Source organism: Haliaeetus leucocephalus, unplaced genomic scaffold (assembly GCF_000737465.1).
Source record: "Haliaeetus leucocephalus isolate CR32 unplaced genomic scaffold, Haliaeetus_leucocephalus-4.0 Scaffold0, whole genome shotgun sequence".
Lineage (NCBI taxonomy): Eukaryota > Metazoa > Chordata > Aves > Accipitriformes > Accipitridae > Haliaeetus > Haliaeetus leucocephalus.
Window position 1 is genome coordinate 3,954,641 of NW_010972436.1, and position 17,773 is coordinate 3,972,413.

At 37.1% G+C, this 17,773-nt stretch overlaps 1 protein-coding gene across 6 annotated transcripts in view; it reads right to left on the reverse strand.

Annotated features, from left to right (window-relative positions):
- Window positions 1-339: 339 nt before the first annotated feature.
- The window catches only part of CCDC132 (coiled-coil domain containing 132), a 99,810-nt gene continuing 82,376 nt past the window's right edge, over window positions 340-17,773 (reverse strand). For 2 of the 6 annotated variants that reach the window (XM_010570302.1, XM_010570136.1), the window contains 6 exons: window positions 10,544-10,692; window positions 9,332-9,428; window positions 9,028-9,186; window positions 6,556-6,677; window positions 3,044-3,233; window positions 340-1,593 (listed from right to left, as the gene is read on the reverse strand). In XM_010570302.1, the coding sequence (XP_010568604.1) occupies window positions 1,474-1,593; window positions 3,044-3,233; window positions 6,556-6,677; window positions 9,028-9,186; window positions 9,332-9,428; window positions 10,544-10,692 (837 nt within the window). In that variant the 3' untranslated portion in view covers window positions 340-1,473. Of the gene's footprint in view, window positions 2,265-3,043; window positions 3,234-4,715; window positions 4,955-6,525; window positions 6,678-9,027; window positions 9,187-9,331; window positions 9,429-10,543; window positions 10,693-14,688; window positions 14,906-17,773 lie in introns of those variants that run through there. The other 4 variants (XM_010570218.1, XM_010570477.1, XM_010570386.1 and 1 more) reach the window with 4 other exon arrangements.

Here is a 17,773-nt window from a genome sequence, read left to right on the forward strand (position 1 = left end):
TGACATGCGGCTAAACAAGTTTTAAATGGAACTCAGCATGACAGCATGGTCAATAAAGAACGGTGTTAAATTTAAATTTTATTTTGTTTAAAATACAGATGAACAAGGGAGCTGAATACTACACAGTCAATATTTAAAATGTAAATTCTATCATTCTTCTAAAACTGTATACAGGCTTTAACTGAACTCACACAATGATGCTCAGTCCACTTCTGAAGAGGAAATTAAGCTACAGAAAAGAGCAATTATAATGATTTTACAGGGCAATTTTCTGTCACTAAGTACTGCTGTTGTTCAGTAAGTCCTGACTCTCCCAAGTTTGAATTAAAAGTACAATGGCAAGTATGAACCTGAAACTGAGAATTTACCATGTTGTATACATTAGTGGACTGTACCTTATGTAAATTATTTTACCTGTTAGCTACCATATTCCCTTTTAAAAGGTCTGAGAGCACTGCAAAAAGTTTATTATGTAATTAAAAAAAAAAATCTAAAACTTTACATACTGAAAAAAAAAGACAAATCTGAAAACTTCAGTGGAATCAGTGACGCTCTGACAAATCGATTTCTAGGACAAATACGCAGCCAAGCAATTTTGCTTTGCTCAGGATCACTAGGGGTGTCTACAGCAGAGCGAGAAATATTCAGATTATCTTATTATCAATCCAAAACTTCGGCCAAAAAAACATTATTCCTATTCCCTGGCACTATGGCTTCGGAACCAGGAAGACTGGCAGAGGGACAAAAGGGAGGTAATATGAAAGGAACAGTACTAATTTCTATTGTAAATGACATTTTGCATTGTTGAATTAGGAAAATAAAGTCTCACAAAGAAATCATATTAGTGTACAGTATTTATTACCTTCTATTAATCTGAAGTCAATCATTTTGATATGACTAGATTAATTCTGAAATAAACAGACATTTTTAAATACATATGAAGATGAGAGGCTTTAACATGAGAGTATTTAGTTGATCTGCACTCTTAATCCACATGCAAGATACATCAATCAAATACTGTACATTTCCTTTCATTTTACACTAGTCCATAATAAAGCATAATTTCTGAGGGTGAAAGCAGGGAGGAAAGAAGTCATATTTTCAAGTAGCCCTTTTATTAAAAAAGAGCATCAACTATATATTAAGCCAATGTGTTTCTCTCCGATTTTGATCTTACTTACAGTATACAGTTGCAAAATATACAGCTCACCAATGATACACAAACAGTGGCCCTTTACCAAGGGCAAGTAACAAAAAAAAAAAAAAAAAAAAAAAAATAAAAAAGAAAAAAATTCTGCAGATTAGAAAAGACATATTTTAGAACATTATGCCATTCAGAGTGTCTCCAATGCTGGTAAGAAAGGTCATGCATGATGTTTTTTAAGAGAATGTTGTCAGTCCATGAGAGACTTGTCTGCATGCTTCATGTGAACAGAAAAAGGTACAAGTCACAAGGAAAGTAGCTTTCTCCAGTTATCTTTTAGGCCTGTCTATGTCGTCAATAGCAGCTAGCAGCTTTTGTCTTGCCTTTTTGTTGATATGGGAGCCCAGACAAACATTCACCAGATTGGTCAACTGCTTAGTGGAATATTCCTGGCAAATAAAAGCAGATCATGTTATGGCAGAATAAAACACCAGACAAAGACAGAAAATTTAAAAGTGCAGACATACACACTGTGGACTTTTCAACTGATAGAAGCAGTCAGCACACAAGGGAGATTTAAAGTGGTGGTTAAGTCAGGTCTGGATAGTTTTCATAGCTAAGGCAGAGGACAAAACTGTATTTTGCTACATGGCAGATTATAATGGAAAATGCTTACAACTGTAGTAATGTTGGACTGAGTTGACAGAAATTCTGTGAATACATATGTATATAAATCAATTTTTAATGTATTTTCCATTCTTTGGGAGGTGTGGTGGGAAATACACATGCAAATGGGATAAGCTTTTAACACAAAAACATTTTTCTAAACAAACTGTGACAAAAGCTGATGGTCTTTTTTATTTTGACTTCTCATTTCCAATAAGATTCTAAATACTTCTGTCTACAGGGTCTCCAAACAATGTTAATTTCAGTACATGATAAAGGAGGAAAAAAATGACAAAAATGTTAAGTCGAGAATTCTTAACACCTGTGAAAACACCACATTTGCCAGTACTACCTTTGTACCTAACAGTATCCAAAATATAACTTCCACCAGTAGGTTTAAACAAGAGTTTTTCCATGTAGGTCACCAAACAACAGCTCACAATCTCTCTTGTGGCTCCAGGTAAAACAAGGAAAATGATTATTAAAGACATATTTCTTCCATCCATTCCTAGTGGGATTTAAAGTAATCCCAAAATACAGATTTCAAAGAGCTCCATTTTAAAAGGCTTTTCACTTCAACAATGGGCAGCTCCAATAGCACGTGACTATTATTTACACAGTCTTGTTATTAACTGTTAGGTTATGCTATCGTGAAAGCATGCTAAATGCTTTCAAAACACAAATGAAGACTTATCTCAGAGAGCAACGTTGACCCTGATTCGTATTATTAAATGACAGAAGAAAAAGCAATTACGCTTATCCATCGTGCCTTACAACTTAGTTTAAGCAATCTACTGCTAAAGGCAAAGTAAAACTTCATGGTGCGATTTCAAACCGTACTTCTTGATGATTGAGTTGTGCACTTTGGCTTATTCTGAACAGCACACATACGTTTTCAACTTCACTTTGCTCTAGTTCCCTACAGTTTTTGATACAGTAGGTAGATGTGATTGGCTTATTAATCCTTCCCAGTCATCAGATGTTGAATCAGTACAAACACATATTAACTTCATATGATAATAAATATAATGAACATATATGTGCACACACACATTTATATTTATACTGCTTCCCATACAGATTTGAGCATAATAAATGAATATATACATATATATATACATATATTCATTTTTAACACATAGAAGCATTGATCATTTATAGTTGCTAGCATGATTCTATAATCATGGTGAATTTTCCTGATAGATACTAAAAGAATGCAAATTTAACGCTTACCCTATGTTCTTTTATCCAGCGTTCCATGTCATTTTCTGTTAGGTAGTATGCTTTAATGTAGGTCTCCACAAATTCTTTATCTGGAATAGGCCTAATGTCTGTTAACTTTTCTAGTTTCATTAAGAATTGTTGAAAGTCCAGTTGCATCAAGGCACGTCCTTCATTGCTGCACTTCTTTACATTGGCATAACTGAAAAGAAGAACACAGTGGAAAGTAAAACTTAGAAGGAAATAAAAATGAATTGTACTTCTCAAAGTTGTTTAACTTAGTCCTTCAAACATTAGGGAGGAAAATAATTATGGGTTTAAGTTAAAAGCAGACAAGAACTCCTCTTAGGATGTCTGATGCAGAGTTTTATTTGCATTAGTATAATATGTTTTAGCCCCACTCAGAACAGAACCCCATAGTACCCAGTGATACTTAAAAAACCCACTACCACTCCCCCACCCCCCCACCAAAAGCCACTAAAAATCCTACATTGAACAACTTACTAGAAATAGGTTAAAGGAAATTAAATCAATGCCAATCAGCACACTAGACAGCGGCTTTAGTCAAGTGATCGTGACCACTGAAGTCTGAAAGGTAATGTGGCAGCTTTAGGAATGGTCACCAGGAGCTTGCTGAACCAATAGTGGCAGCATCAGAGAAAGGCACAAAGCTGTTTGTTCAAAAACACCCACAACAACCAGAGAATAAAGAGTGGCAGCACTCGCTAATCTCTGTGAGAGGTTAATGTTTTAGTGAGAGTATGTCCTGGTTTCGGCTGGGATAGAATTAATTTTCTTTCTAGGAGCTGGTATAGTGCTATGTTTTGGGTTCAGTATGAGAAGAATGTTGATAACACACTGATGTTTTCAGTTGTTGCTAAGTAGTGTTTAGACTAAGTCAAGGATTTTTCAGCTTCTCATGCCCAGCCAGCAAGAAGGCTGGAGGGGCACAAGAAGTTGGCACAGGACACAGCCAGGGCAGCTGGCCCAAACTGGCCAAAAGGATATTCCATACCATGTGATGTCATGTCCAGTATATAAACTGGGGGAAGTTGAGCCTGGGGGGGGGGAGAAGAAGAGCGCTGCTCGGGCACTAACTGGGCATCAGCCGGCAAGTGGTGGGCAATTGCTTTGTGCATCACTTGTTTTGTATATTCCAATTCTTTTATTATTATTATTATCATTATAATTTTCTTCCTTTCTCTCCATTAGGGCAGGGTAATAGCAGGAAGGATTACAGTGGGGTGATAGGCAACCAATGAGGAAAACGATCTTTGCAGGATAAGAAATTGCAAATGCCCCTAACAGTACCAATTTCAGCTGTGTACAGGGAATAAAAAAGCTTTGGTCTGGGGCACAGTGTCTTAATAGACAACCCAGCCTACCCACAGGCTGCTGCCACAAGTGACAATCCTGTTCCACTGTTTCCACTCTTCCCTTGTATCAAATTTAAAGCAAGGTCAGTCTTCCATTGGTTCATGAAATTGATCCTTAATATTACACAGTCTCTAGATTATTAGGTGTGATGCAAAGGAGGCAGCAGAAACATGCAGCTGGAAACTGGATACACAGCAAGGTTAAGAATGAGAAGAAATTGCACCCTTACAGTTAATACACAGAAAGAATTTGCAGAATGCAGAAATAACAGAGGCAAAAAGAGAGGGGACCAAGGCACAAGCCCTCTGCAGCTCCATAGAAGATTGGACAGTGATTCTCAATAGGACATACTGAAGCACTTCAAGAAGCCAGATGGGAAACAGGAGACAACACAGAGCTAGGAGATAGGGCAGGGTAAAATTTAAAGAAGGATATGGTTGACTGTACTGGAGATGATTTTTCACTCAGTGAAGAGCTTGATGAGAGCAATTTCAGTTGACTGGCTGACTGGAGGAGAAACCTCCTTCATGGCTTTTAATTCCATACCTTCATGGAATTCAGAGGTGAAAGAAGTTATGAAGGTATTCAGAGAGTCAGCTGTTCAGAATACCTTCCTTCCCTTTCCCCAGTGTCAAAAGAAACTACGAGATATGTGAGAAAAGAAGAACTGAGCAAGAATGAGAAATTACTGGCAGGTATTTGGGAGATGATAATGAGCATTCTTTACACTCTAAGAAAAGGCACAGGACAAATCATATCAGCAAGGTATTCCCAGTCCACTCTGACCAGTCAGTGAAATGCTTAGGTCAAAGTCTCATGGTAAGTCACAAGTGTGAACCAAAACTGCAGTGTGGAGCAAGACATATGAGTGATGATCTTCAGAGCTAAGAATTAAGTGGTTTGTGAACACTGAAGTCACAAAAGGCGAGTAAGAGTGTGAAGTAAGAAAAAGAAACAAGTCCAAAACAGGCACAAGGGTTGAGGCAGAGGAAGTTGATAGTGACTGATGGTGTTACCCACTTGAAAGGAAAGGGGGACAAGGGGAGGAGGAGAAAGATGCTTTTGTTCCACTTCATTTGATTTGAGGCATGATAAGTGGAAAATAAAATTTCAAAAAGAAAAGATAGTTGTATAGGTCATATATCATATGAAAGAATTGAGAAGCCAGAGGGAGGTCATGGTTGGATTTAGTCTCCCTGAAGATGAAAGTGATCTCTCAAGAGACTGCAAAAGGATGATTGCATGAAAAGAAACAGGCATGAGTTTAAAAATGATGGCTTGATGGAAGCAGTGGAAGCTGATGATCCTCAACAGACAGCTAACACTTGGAGAAGAAGCATGTTGTTGAGGTCCTAAATTAGAGCAGACAGCAGGACAGTGGGATCAAAAGAAGTAAAACAGGTAGTAGGGAGTGCATAGGGTAAAGATAACCAGGAAAGAAATAAGGAAACATATGTAGAAGGAGTGGAAGACAGCACATATTCTATGATGCAGAAGAAGTTGTGATGAGAGCCCAGACTTATGTAGCTAGGGGACAAGAACACAAAAATAAATGCAGTGGATGAAAACACTACAATACTCAGGCTACAATATTGGCTCTGAAAAGACTGGGACGCTGACTAAGAGGGAGAGATGAGCAAGGTGTAGCAGCTCCTGACTAAGGTGCTTGAGCCTCTATTGACCAAGACAACAAAGACACCTCTCTGTTCCTGATGAATTTGGAAAAATCCTGCTCCATGGCTACTCTCTGATAACTGCTGGGGTTGACAAATCCATCTTCCTGGCAAAGACAAATGGAATCACCACAGAGATGTTGACAATTAACTTTCTTCTTTGCTTTGTCAGGAAATGATAATTTTCAGACAAAGTTTCTTTGAAAGAGAACTATGTTGTTTTGAATGCTTCAATAAAACACTCAATTTCATTCTTCAGCAGGATCTAGGTACAAGACCATCCCCTTTAGGCTTAATGCTGTACCAGACTCCATGAAACAACTGCTAAAGACTATGTTAAGCCTTGATATTTTTTAGCCTCCCCAAAAGCTCAAGAGCTTACCGCAGCACTACAAAATTAGAACTTTTAATTCCATAAGAAGTTGTTATTACAGACATATTTACCCAAAAGCAAGACTTTCATGAACTACTTACCCTTCCACGAGAGTTCTATTGGCCAAGCGTATGCAGTGCTCCCAAAGGATGTTGGAGACAGGCAGTGGAATACGGACTCTCTTAGACACCTCGTTCAACCTTCTGTTAAATTCTTCAAATTCCTGATGAAACATGAAAAATCATTATTCCTTTAGCATAAAGGGATCATACTCTATACATCCCTAGCAACAACAACAAAGAATTAGAAATCCATGTGAAAGGGAATACTGAAAAATAAGAGCAAAGCAGAGAATCTTAATAGGCACAGACTGTAGAGAGAAGCTTAATGTGTAATGTAGAAACCATACCACTTTCTAGGATATCATTTACATTTACCTTAGTAATTTTTTTCTTTTAAAAGGAAATACTGCTCTGTTCCCCAGAGGTCTAGTTCTCTGCAAAACTGACACCTCTGAAAATTAACCAAGTAGCTAATCCTTAAAATAGCATTTTCATTGCCTCACTCCCTAAACTCATCATAACTTTTTTTAAGACAATATACAGCCACTTAAGAAAATCCAGTGATGATCTCTTTATCCCTCTGAATACCTGCCCCACCAGCATTCAGAGAGAAGCTCAGAAATCTTGTAACCACTTTTCATTCTTCAAACTTTCACATCAGATAGTTCCCTGGTGCTTTAAAAAGAGCTGAGAGCACCCACTGAAAAGACTTCAAATTAACAGTTTAGGAGCATACTGCAAAACTAGCTAACAATTCAGGTTGAGGGAAGGCACCTGTTTCCACCTAAAACATCAATCGCCTGGATGGATTTGAGCTGTTACTATGAGTGACAAGCCACTCATAACTGAAAGTAATTACTGTTACAAAGATTTTGTGAAGTCTGCTGTGAGTGACTAACACCTCTATCATTTAAAAAAAGTATGAAATGACTTAAATATAAAGCAGATTGATAATGAACTGCTCTGTGTAACAGCAAAAGCAGTTTGTACTGCAGCCTATTAAGACCCTACTTGTCCAACAAAGTGCTTTCATTCCAAGGCTGTTAATCTAGGTGGTTTTTTCCTCCTTTCCGCCCCCCCCCCATCAAAAATTCAGTAAGTGAAGAAAATCAAAAGGGAATCTCAGTAACCAATTTAACCTAGTATCTGACCAAATAATTTGTGTTTAACACAAATTTTCTGAAAGAGGAATTTGGCAAGAGGAAGGAGTCATGCATACAACTCACTCTTCTGAAGATGAAGATGCCTAATGCTCCATGTTAATGAATTTCTTGAACAATCTTCTTTCCCCATTTTATCTGCTTCCATACATACTATGGCTGAATATAGAATTTTGCATATGTGTGCACGTGGCTTAAAGTACTTGGTTATTACATTAAACATTGTCCTTGCATCTGACACTCTGGGAGTCCCAGGGTACACAGCAAAACACTAGCTGCTTAGCAGTAATCTAAAAGCTGCTGTAGCAACTCTTATTACCTATATAATGTAGAGGCCAGAAGTGGTTTTAAATGGTATTAGCCCCGATTGTCCTGAAGTAAATCCATCAGCAGTTGCACACTCAGAAAATAAAAAAGTTCTACTGCAGAGACCAAATGTTGTAAGTACAAACTGATTTCAAAAAGCCATGGCAGCATAAAGAAGGGTAGTCACAAAGATTCAGTCAAATTCAGTGCAATGATATATCCTTTATCAGATTCTCCCTTCTTTGCGCTGATTTTTTTTTTAGCAGAGAACAGCTACAAAGTACAAAGGTGTAATCAAAACTGTTATTCAGCACAGATGCATAACTTTTTTTGTGATACATACTGCACATATCTTTAAAATAAAATTTTCAGTTTCTTTGTGAGAATTAGTGTAATTCTACCACTGCCAGAACTTCCTTCGAAAGATTTCAGAAACACCATTTAGGCATATATAAAAGGATGAGAGAAGGATTCTCCCAAGAACTGGTTCTATATGCCATAACACACCGCAATTGTAGAACTACTTCAACTGAATGCAATTGAGAAGTTGTATGAATAACTTCCCTTTTACCTTCCTTTTCAAATGTTAACTTCTAAATATAGCAACTTCAATTAGAAAGTGCACAATCATTCATTATCAGTTCTGGTTTGACCCATAGACCCTACCATACATCTCAGACAACTGCTAAAATTATGCAGAACAGCAAATAGCTTTTGTTAAAAAAATCCACTATCTCAGGCCACTGGATTTTCCTCAATAGTACTCTGTTTACTACACATGTATCCACCATTCAAGACTTAGACATGAAACTCATTAAACTTCTGTGGTCACTTTCACCCACCATGTAGTGAAAAAAACATCACTGAAAACAACCTGCTAGCAGCAAGAATAATGAAAATTCTGGACAGATCTCCTTATAAGAACTTACCATTTGTCAGGATGCTGTACTGCTCTAACCATGCTACTTTAACAGTTTTAGTGAAGTATTACTGTAATTTAACATTTATATAAACTGTAGCACACCATTTCCCAGAAAGTATTCACCTTTAAAAGAGCATCTACATATATATTGTGTTGTGACATGATTTCCTTCACATCCCATTTCACATTAGCCATGAGAAGCAGCATTTGTTCATAATCAATGGCTTTAGCAGCAACAATCCAATAAACTGGTTTACGTAGTTCACTGGCAGTTGACACTGTCTGAAACAGAATATAAATAAAATTCAATTCACTAAACTTCTGGCTAATAAGAGCAATATATAACTATGATGTACAAGCATTTGCACCATATTGTACAAGTTTCAAATCTTCTGTTTAAAAATCAGCTGTGAATTACAATTCTGACCTGAGAATAGAACTGCTGAAGAAAAGGTTTCTTGGCAGCTGGCATCACCGCATCAAGATGAGGCTGAAGAAACTCAAACTGCTCAGCCAGAAATACCCTTTGAAAGCAAAGAAAATTTACTATGAACTAAACGCAACATTTGGCATGTCTCTGTACAACTTTTACTCTACAGCTGACATATTTGGCAATAACGATATGTAACCTTTGAAAATTTAGTCCTGAGAAGAACCACATCAGTTTCATGCCAGCATATCAACAAGTATTCTCAATTCTGACAATTTTAAAATATGATTGCAAACAAGAAAATGCTTGAATAGAGAATAAGGCTTGAATATCAACAATTCATATTTCTATTTTACTCAGGATACACTGCAAAAGTCTGATCCAAATTCTAGTAAAGTCAGTGGATGTGTCCCATAATTTCCATACTGCAGGGCAGTCAACATTAATATTAATAAATCCATATCAAAATTCCAAAATAATATTCCTAATTACTTATATACTAGTGAATCTTTCAAAGACAGAATATGGGATCAAATTCTTTCTCAGGGGTAGGATTTGTTAATAACAACATAATGAAGAAATACATTTCTAACTAAGCATAAATGAATGCAAAAAAAAAAAGCTCATTTGAAAATACATTTTAAAAATGAACTTCTAATCTTTAAGTGTCATTTTGTGTGGGGAAAAGAGTAATTTCTACCTAACTCTTACTATTGTTCTGACCAAATAAAAAACACTTCCTAAGTTTTGTGTTACTTGCTCATAATAATCCCTTCTTCACAGGTATACTTCCACCCATTGCAAAGAACATTGCAATCCAAGCCAAACCAATATGAACTAAGCGGTTTTGAGTCTCAGCCATCACCATCTGAGCACTTAATATAAGGTTTAAATGAACCATACAGATTAAATACTCCCATTAGCCTCTTTAATTTTAAACTTTTTTCCTGTTAGATTTTCCTTGTACTGTCACAAGTTACTGGACCAGCTGTAGTAAAATTTCATTGCTTGTGCTTGTGGGTGGTTAGACCAGATGGTTAGGCCTTACTAACTTTAATTAATAAATTACCTCTACCACTCATATTTAAAATCACATTGATAGGTAGGAATTTTTGACCTCTCAAGAAGGTTTTGGATTGTAAACACAATCTCTTAAACAATCCATAGCTTCCAGTGACTACAAAATGCAGTGTACAGTAAATAACCTACAAGGATTCTGTGGCCACCACTCTCTCTGCCAAACCATACAGCGAATTGCCAGATGTCAGAACTACGAGATGACTGAGATGTGGGCTTGGCACCTTCTCCTTTCTCTCTTCAGCAGCTGTGAGGGTTCCTGTGGGATCAGCAGAGACCTCCTAAAACAAAGAATTAAACAACTGAAAAACCACAAAAACAGCACAAACGGCTCCAGCTGAGCAGTTTCAGATGACAGGTAAGAGGAAGGAATGTTTTTAATTCTAAAGTGTAATTTAAATCAAGCCTGAATCAAAAGACAACTGTAGAGTTTTCTACTTCAACAGTGTGGTGTTCAAACAGGTGAAAAAAATCATATCACATAGATCAATATCTATCTCCGGAAAAAAAAAAGGGCCAGAAAAAAAAACTTCTTACTACACCTTAACACCCATGCAGGCTTTAGCCAACTCCCTACTGGGAGACTGACTTCTCACTCTTGCAGATAGTATCTTCAATCTGACAGCAACCAAATACGGAGACAAACCAAAGGAATATTACTTATGCATGGGCTTTACTGCTTATGTGAACTGCAGATAACTTAAGGAAAATACAAATGATGTTTTTAAACAAGTCATCATTCCATGAAAATATCTATCCTGCAGACATCTTGATCGTAGAAAGCAAGGAAATGTTCACAGCACAGGAAAAGAATCTGTAATAAGAAACAGGTTAGACCAGTGCCCTGTTGCAAAATTTAAAAAAAGAGAGAAAGAGAGGGGAAAGGAAGAGGGGGGAAAGGAAGAGGGGAAGAAAAAAAAAAAAAACAAAAAAAGAGGGGAAAACCCCCACCTCTACATTTGAGGAACATAAGTACCAGTTACAGCTAGAAGAGGAATCACACAAGGAAGAAATTCCGAGAGCTATCATATTGGTCTAAGTAGGTATATAAATGGACACCCCCTGAAGCTTAGCTATTTGCCAAAACCATATCAGGACATGAAAACATAACTGTAGTTCTGGCTTTAGATTAATTACTCATACCATGCTTACTGCTTTACATAGGCTATAAAAATATGAGAAATGCTACAAAGCAAAGGTGATATAGAACCCAGAACAGATAAAGAAGACAGGCATGATATGGCACTGATTTTTTAAGTAAGAGCCTTCCATGACCCTGGGGATAGAAACTCTGTGGCCAGACAAGTGCTACAACAAATCAGCCTGTTTGTATGGAATGGTAATAAATTTGGTCAATAACACAGTGACAAAGTAGTGGTAAAAGTTAATTTCTTCAAAAGCAAAATCAGCTGCACAACATGTCTGCTGTAAAGCAACGATCAACGTATGAACACACAACCAATATGACAACAATAATGCTTAAACATGACATTTATAGTTAGACTCAAAAACAGATTAGCGTAATTCTCAGATTGCTGTAAAACTAGCCAAAGATGAAGCCAAAAACATGATAATAAATAAAGCAGCTTTGCAGTTTGTGGGGTTTTTTTCCAATTGGAGATAGAAATAAATTGAGAGGCAATTGCAGGGAAGTAACTAAAGAATCAGAAGCAGGATGAAGAAAAATAGACTCAAGTTGAGCATAACAGTCACCAGGAGTTTCTTCTAGGCTTCACAGCAGAGAACAACTGTGAGGAGTGACATGAAATAGAATAATTGCTATTCACATGTTTTTCAGACAGTTTTGCCTACAAAGAAAAGGAGAGCAGTGAGCACTAGAAACATTGATGGAACCAAGTGGTGGTCTCGCTCATTCTAAATATCAGGATTGAGACAAGGAAGAAAATGTATTGTAGATCTAGAAAAGCCAAGAAAAAAGGTACTGCACAGATGATCAGGTGAAAAGGGAAAAAAAAGAGGGAAGTTATTCTGGTAGCAAAATACCTGACAGACCCATTATGGTTATACTACAGCAATTAAGGACAGGACAGGTGAAAATTGACTATGTCAAAATGTGTAAGGACTTGTGTAAGAATTTGAGTGATACAGAATGAGCAGAAAGATCAAAACTTTGCTGCTATAGACAATGCAGCACCAGAATGTGTTTACTGCTTGGATGAAAGCCAAAAGTGACATTAAGAATATAAGCCAACTGGGAAGATAATAGTGTCCAAGCTGTTTAAAATGGTTTGAAGTGTGGAGGAACAAGAACATCACAAGTTCCACTTTAACTATCTTGGATTTTAGTTGACAGATGCCTCCTGTGATGTGACAGCCCAAGGCAACAGGGAGGTGGATTTGCTAAATCAGAAAGGCTCTTTCAGTTCTGTGTCTCCCAAAGACGTCAAACACAAACATAAAAATGGTCTACAGCAGATGGAACAAAGCACAGGCTGGGAAAGCGGAGTTCTCACTATCAAAGGTGAGGAAAGTATCTTCAGACTTCTAAAAAAAATTTTGTAATAGGTTATAGAAGCAGAAAGCAGATAAAGCAGGGAGCCTTGAAGGATCCCCACAGAAATTCTGACATTAAAAGCAAAGACTGCTGACTGAGCAATACCATCAACACATCATTTGTAGTGCTAAAAGATCTCACAGAAATAGATCAATGAGCAGAAGATAAAACTACTAAAAGAAGCTTATGGTAAATGCTATCAGATACAGTTGCACTGAGCATGGGAACGATTATAAAGGCTAGCCACATCACTATGTTATTTGAAAAATTAATTTTTTCTTTGCTCTGATCTATGTTCATGTTCAGCCAGATAAATATGCAATTAAACTGGCCAGGTATTTCACAATACCATGAAGTTTGCATTCTGCTGAGTCTATCAGAATGGATAAGAAAGCCAAAAGGCCTGGATATTTGCTAAAAAACTCATGTAACCTCTTTCACGCAGTTCTGAAGATACGTACCCAGTACATCTACAAGTATAATGCACACAAGCAATAACATCTAATCATCTAGGCATATAACGGTCAATTTTCCAAAAATATTAACTGAGCCAAAGACACCATTGATTAACTATCAAAATCCACTCTTTATCTTTTTCTTTTTCACTTCATGTCATTCTCAAATAAACCAAACCAAAGAAATGAGAAACTTTGAAATGTTTAAACATGATAAAAAACCAAACCCACAGCCCACCAACCAATTCTTTATTCTTAGGAGAGACAGTGAGCCACAGAGTTGGGGGAAGACTATCAGTGGTAAGGATTTAAGCATCTTTGTTTCTTTCAAAGACTAATTACAAATTATGTAAAAACCCAAATATTATAAAGACTTAATTTCACATTTATCGCACTTCAAAGTCACCTGTCACTTCAGTATTGAGATACATTTCTACCCGACTGTTTCCCATGAAGGTAAATATCTTGTGAACCTTTTAAATGCCAAAATTGTGTTGCACAAGACACAAAATGTACATGTAACAACTGGCTGTCAAAGATATGCTAGGGTTCAATCAGGGAGTCAAACTCTGGTTCAAATATACAGGGCAAACACAGTATGAGCATTTCGTTCTCCTAACTTGTTCTAAAAAGCAGGCACTGCAAAAGCATGTTGATAGCAAAAGGAAGCCCAAGGAAACAGACAGTGTGCCAATCCCCAAGAAAAGCACAAGATCATTCTGAAAGGGCTTCAGTGATGCATGTGTTTTTTCTTCCAGCCTTCATTAACAGAAACAATCAAATTACTGAAAGCAGCAACAAAGGGGCAAAACATACAGGCTGGAACAGGAAAAAAGGCTACAGACTATTTAAAGAAATCAGACGTTTTGCAATGGACTGGACTTGTTAAAGCTAACCCTTCCAGTAATTTAACAAAATCTGCAAGACAATCTCTGTTGTCAGAGAGTCCCTTTGAGCAGAATGGAGAACAGGTAAAGTCCTGTAAAAATGAAAGTGGGTGAATGACACCAGTCTCAAGAGGAGGAGGAGAAGGAAGAAGAAGAGGAGGAGAGTAGAAGCCAGGAAATTGAATAGGAGCTAGCCCAACTTTAATTTCAAGAAATGTCAAGTTACACTGAGAACATATTGTAGCACCTAGCATCAAGTGTGCAGAGAGCAATACCAAAGCAGAACAAACTTGCTTAGCTTTTCTCTGTGTCAGAGTAGCAGGCCTTGCTGATAGAGCAGAATTGTGATATATCCAAGGTATATTACAGCCCATATAACATCCTTATAAGCAAACTGGGCAAAATACAGATTTAATAAAATAATTTTAAGGTACACGTGGAACTGATGCAAACTACAAAATACTTTTCCCCTTCCTTGCCAAACAGTGATTTTTAAAAAAGCACCAAACTTACCTGAACAATAACCAAATCAGCTGTAGCAAGTACAACAGTAGAGGTTAACCAGCATTCTGTGCAGACACCTTACAGCGGGTCTTATCTATTCAGTTTTCTCTAGTCTTAGTCTAACCCCCTCATACTGTCACAGGAAAAGAACAAAGTTTTCTGGACTACATATGATTGGCATACAACAACTAGCAATTATTTATAAAAGCTGCTTTGCTATAAAGGCCTGAAAATACCCGGATACAGAAGAGGTAAAGCAGGCTTATGACTTCTTTACCTGTTTAAGGGATGCTAGTAACAGTAGTATGACTTATAGCGTGTGCTTTGGGAAGTATCTTTATGCGATATTTATCTTTGAATTAAATTTCATCTGGAATGCATTTTTACAACAGAAAGGCATGTATCAGCAAATAACAGGTATCAAATAAGTGTGAGCATGATACTGTTTGATTAATTGCTGGGTATTTTACTTTAGCATTTACCTGTTTACTCCCAAGAAGAAATTCTTTAATGAATAGGAAGAATAAAATAAATAAATCTATCTTTGTAAGGACCAAGCCTCTCCTTCAATCTCTTCTTCCAAAAAATGTCTTCTGTAACAAGAGAACATTTTCATTTCAATAGTTTGGCTGAACCCAGTGGCAAACCTCTGTTAAGCCTTCCGTCTTAGTAGGAAGAAGAGATGATAAACTAATTACCTAAATCAGAAGTATAAACTACCTAAGCTAATTATCTAAGTCAAAGGTTTGACATGCAATTTGCAAGACAGACATTTTTAAGGGGCCTGATCTCATCATAAGCTCAGAAACATGTATTTATTTCAGTTATCCAACAGAACTTATGACTAAAATAACTTCTTATCTGCTATTTATGGTGGAGATAGTTGACAGTTAATTATAATCATCCACTTACAGTAACTTTAAACAAAAAACAGTAAACCCCACAACTTGTTCCCAGTACACAAAGTTCTGCAGGTTACACTAATAACCAATAATCTTTCAAAACTGAGCTTCTCCTGTCCTAATACTTTTTGCGTAAGACTTTAGCTGTAGAATTGTTCTGATTTAATATACATACACAATAGGAACAATTTTAGGTTTGATTCTGCTATGAGAAAACGGCAATACCTCTAAATGCTACTGAAAAAATCCTGATCTTGAAGGAGTAAGTGGTGTTTGGAAGGCATGGAGAAAAATCAGACTATCTGAAAAGGTTCTGGCAGTCGAACACCTGCAGAAGCTCTGACATACCAACACTGTTACCAAGAACTTGATGTGCACTGACGGGAGAAGGAAAAGCAGACTGGCCACAGATGTTTACCTAAGACAGGATAGCTCTATCATCTCTCTTTATAAAACTGTAACTGATAGTTTCTGTAATATCCTGAGCATAGAGTACAAGAAAATAAACACTGATCAAAGAAAGCATAACCCCTTATTGTATTCAAAGGCTGTCTGAAAACAGCTCAACTAACTCCAATATACAAGAATTTTTTATTAGAAGAAAGAAACTTGATGTTGAAAATGACAGGTAAAGCCAATTGTAAAAGCACACTGCATTTTGAGGGTAACAGTGCTTTTTGACTATGATGGAAATGTGTTAAGGTTTAAAAATGGTACTTTTCAATACTCCTGTGATGTTTTAAGTTGAAAGACTAGTATTTTCTTACTGAGGGGCACAAAGCTTACAAAGCAGGTAATCTTGACTCAGCCCTTAGGAAACGAAATCAAACGTAAACAATGTAAGCTACTACAATGATCACCACTCAACGCACTTTAAGACAGCAGATCATTAAAAACAAAACAGCAAACCATCTTGAGAAACCATGCTATTAATTTGCTATTTATTTACAATCCTTTTCAGGCAAGTGATACCTTTACAGCATTATGAAGTGCCATGCAAGGGATCCCCAAGCTTGCCAACGCTTACGATGCACACACTACGCACCAGCCCCAGGGCTGAGTTGATCAGCATTGCCTTGTGGTAGGCATGACGTTTCCAATTTCAGAGTGTGGATCCTCCATGCTCCTTGTCACAAAATAAGCATGTCCCAAACCTCAGTAGGGTCAGTCCCACTGAATTCAGTAACAGACTTCAATAAAATTTGCATAGAAACTTCTGGGATCTTTGCATTTCATTTATTTCTTAGTGTTCAAAGTTAAACAGCAGACTTTTTGCATAAAAAATGATCCAAAGTTAGCAAGTTTATTTACTATCTTGTATAACCTAACGCAACAAGGCCTCTATCAGGAATCACTGTGTGCTGATAGACAACTGAGAAAATGAGTCATTAACTATGCTTTAAAAAATAAATATCAAACGAGCCTCCTCAAAAAAGCACGCCCACTGCCACACCCTTGGGAACCTGAACCACTACCTTACGAAGCCAATCTGGTCCAGTCACACACATTTTTACTGCAGCATGTTTCTTATCCAAAGAAAAATTTTCAGGAGGAGCTACTGCTGGTTCCCAGGTGCTCAGCTGCAACTCTGTGGTCACCTGAACTCCTCTTGGACTAGGAATCAGCCCAAGTTTTGGGTGCCCAGCAAGAAGAATCTGAAGTGACTAAAATGAGATGGCTCAGTGACTGCCCAAAGAAAGACAAAGCAATTGCCAAAACCCAGAAAATTTGTTCAAAGAAATAAGCTAGAAAACTCAGTAAATCATTCCAGTCTACTTGGGTAATAGTCAAACAAACAAAAAAAAGTTCTATGAAGAGCTCTAAATGAATAATGTGAGGAAGCAAAACAGCTGCAGAAGTCCTAGCATATTTTCAAAGTGCTTGTCATGTCAGAACTTTCTTTGATATACACAGAGTTCTCTTCCCTTGACAAGCAGCACCTTAAATGTTGTCATTACGTATGTTGTACAAATGTTTTCAAAGAAAGGAAGAAAAAAACCTCACAAATTGTCATATTCTCTTTTTTTTTTCCAGGCCTTTTTTTTTTCTTTGAAAGAGCAGGATACCAAGACAGGATTGTAAAAGTTGCAGAATTTATC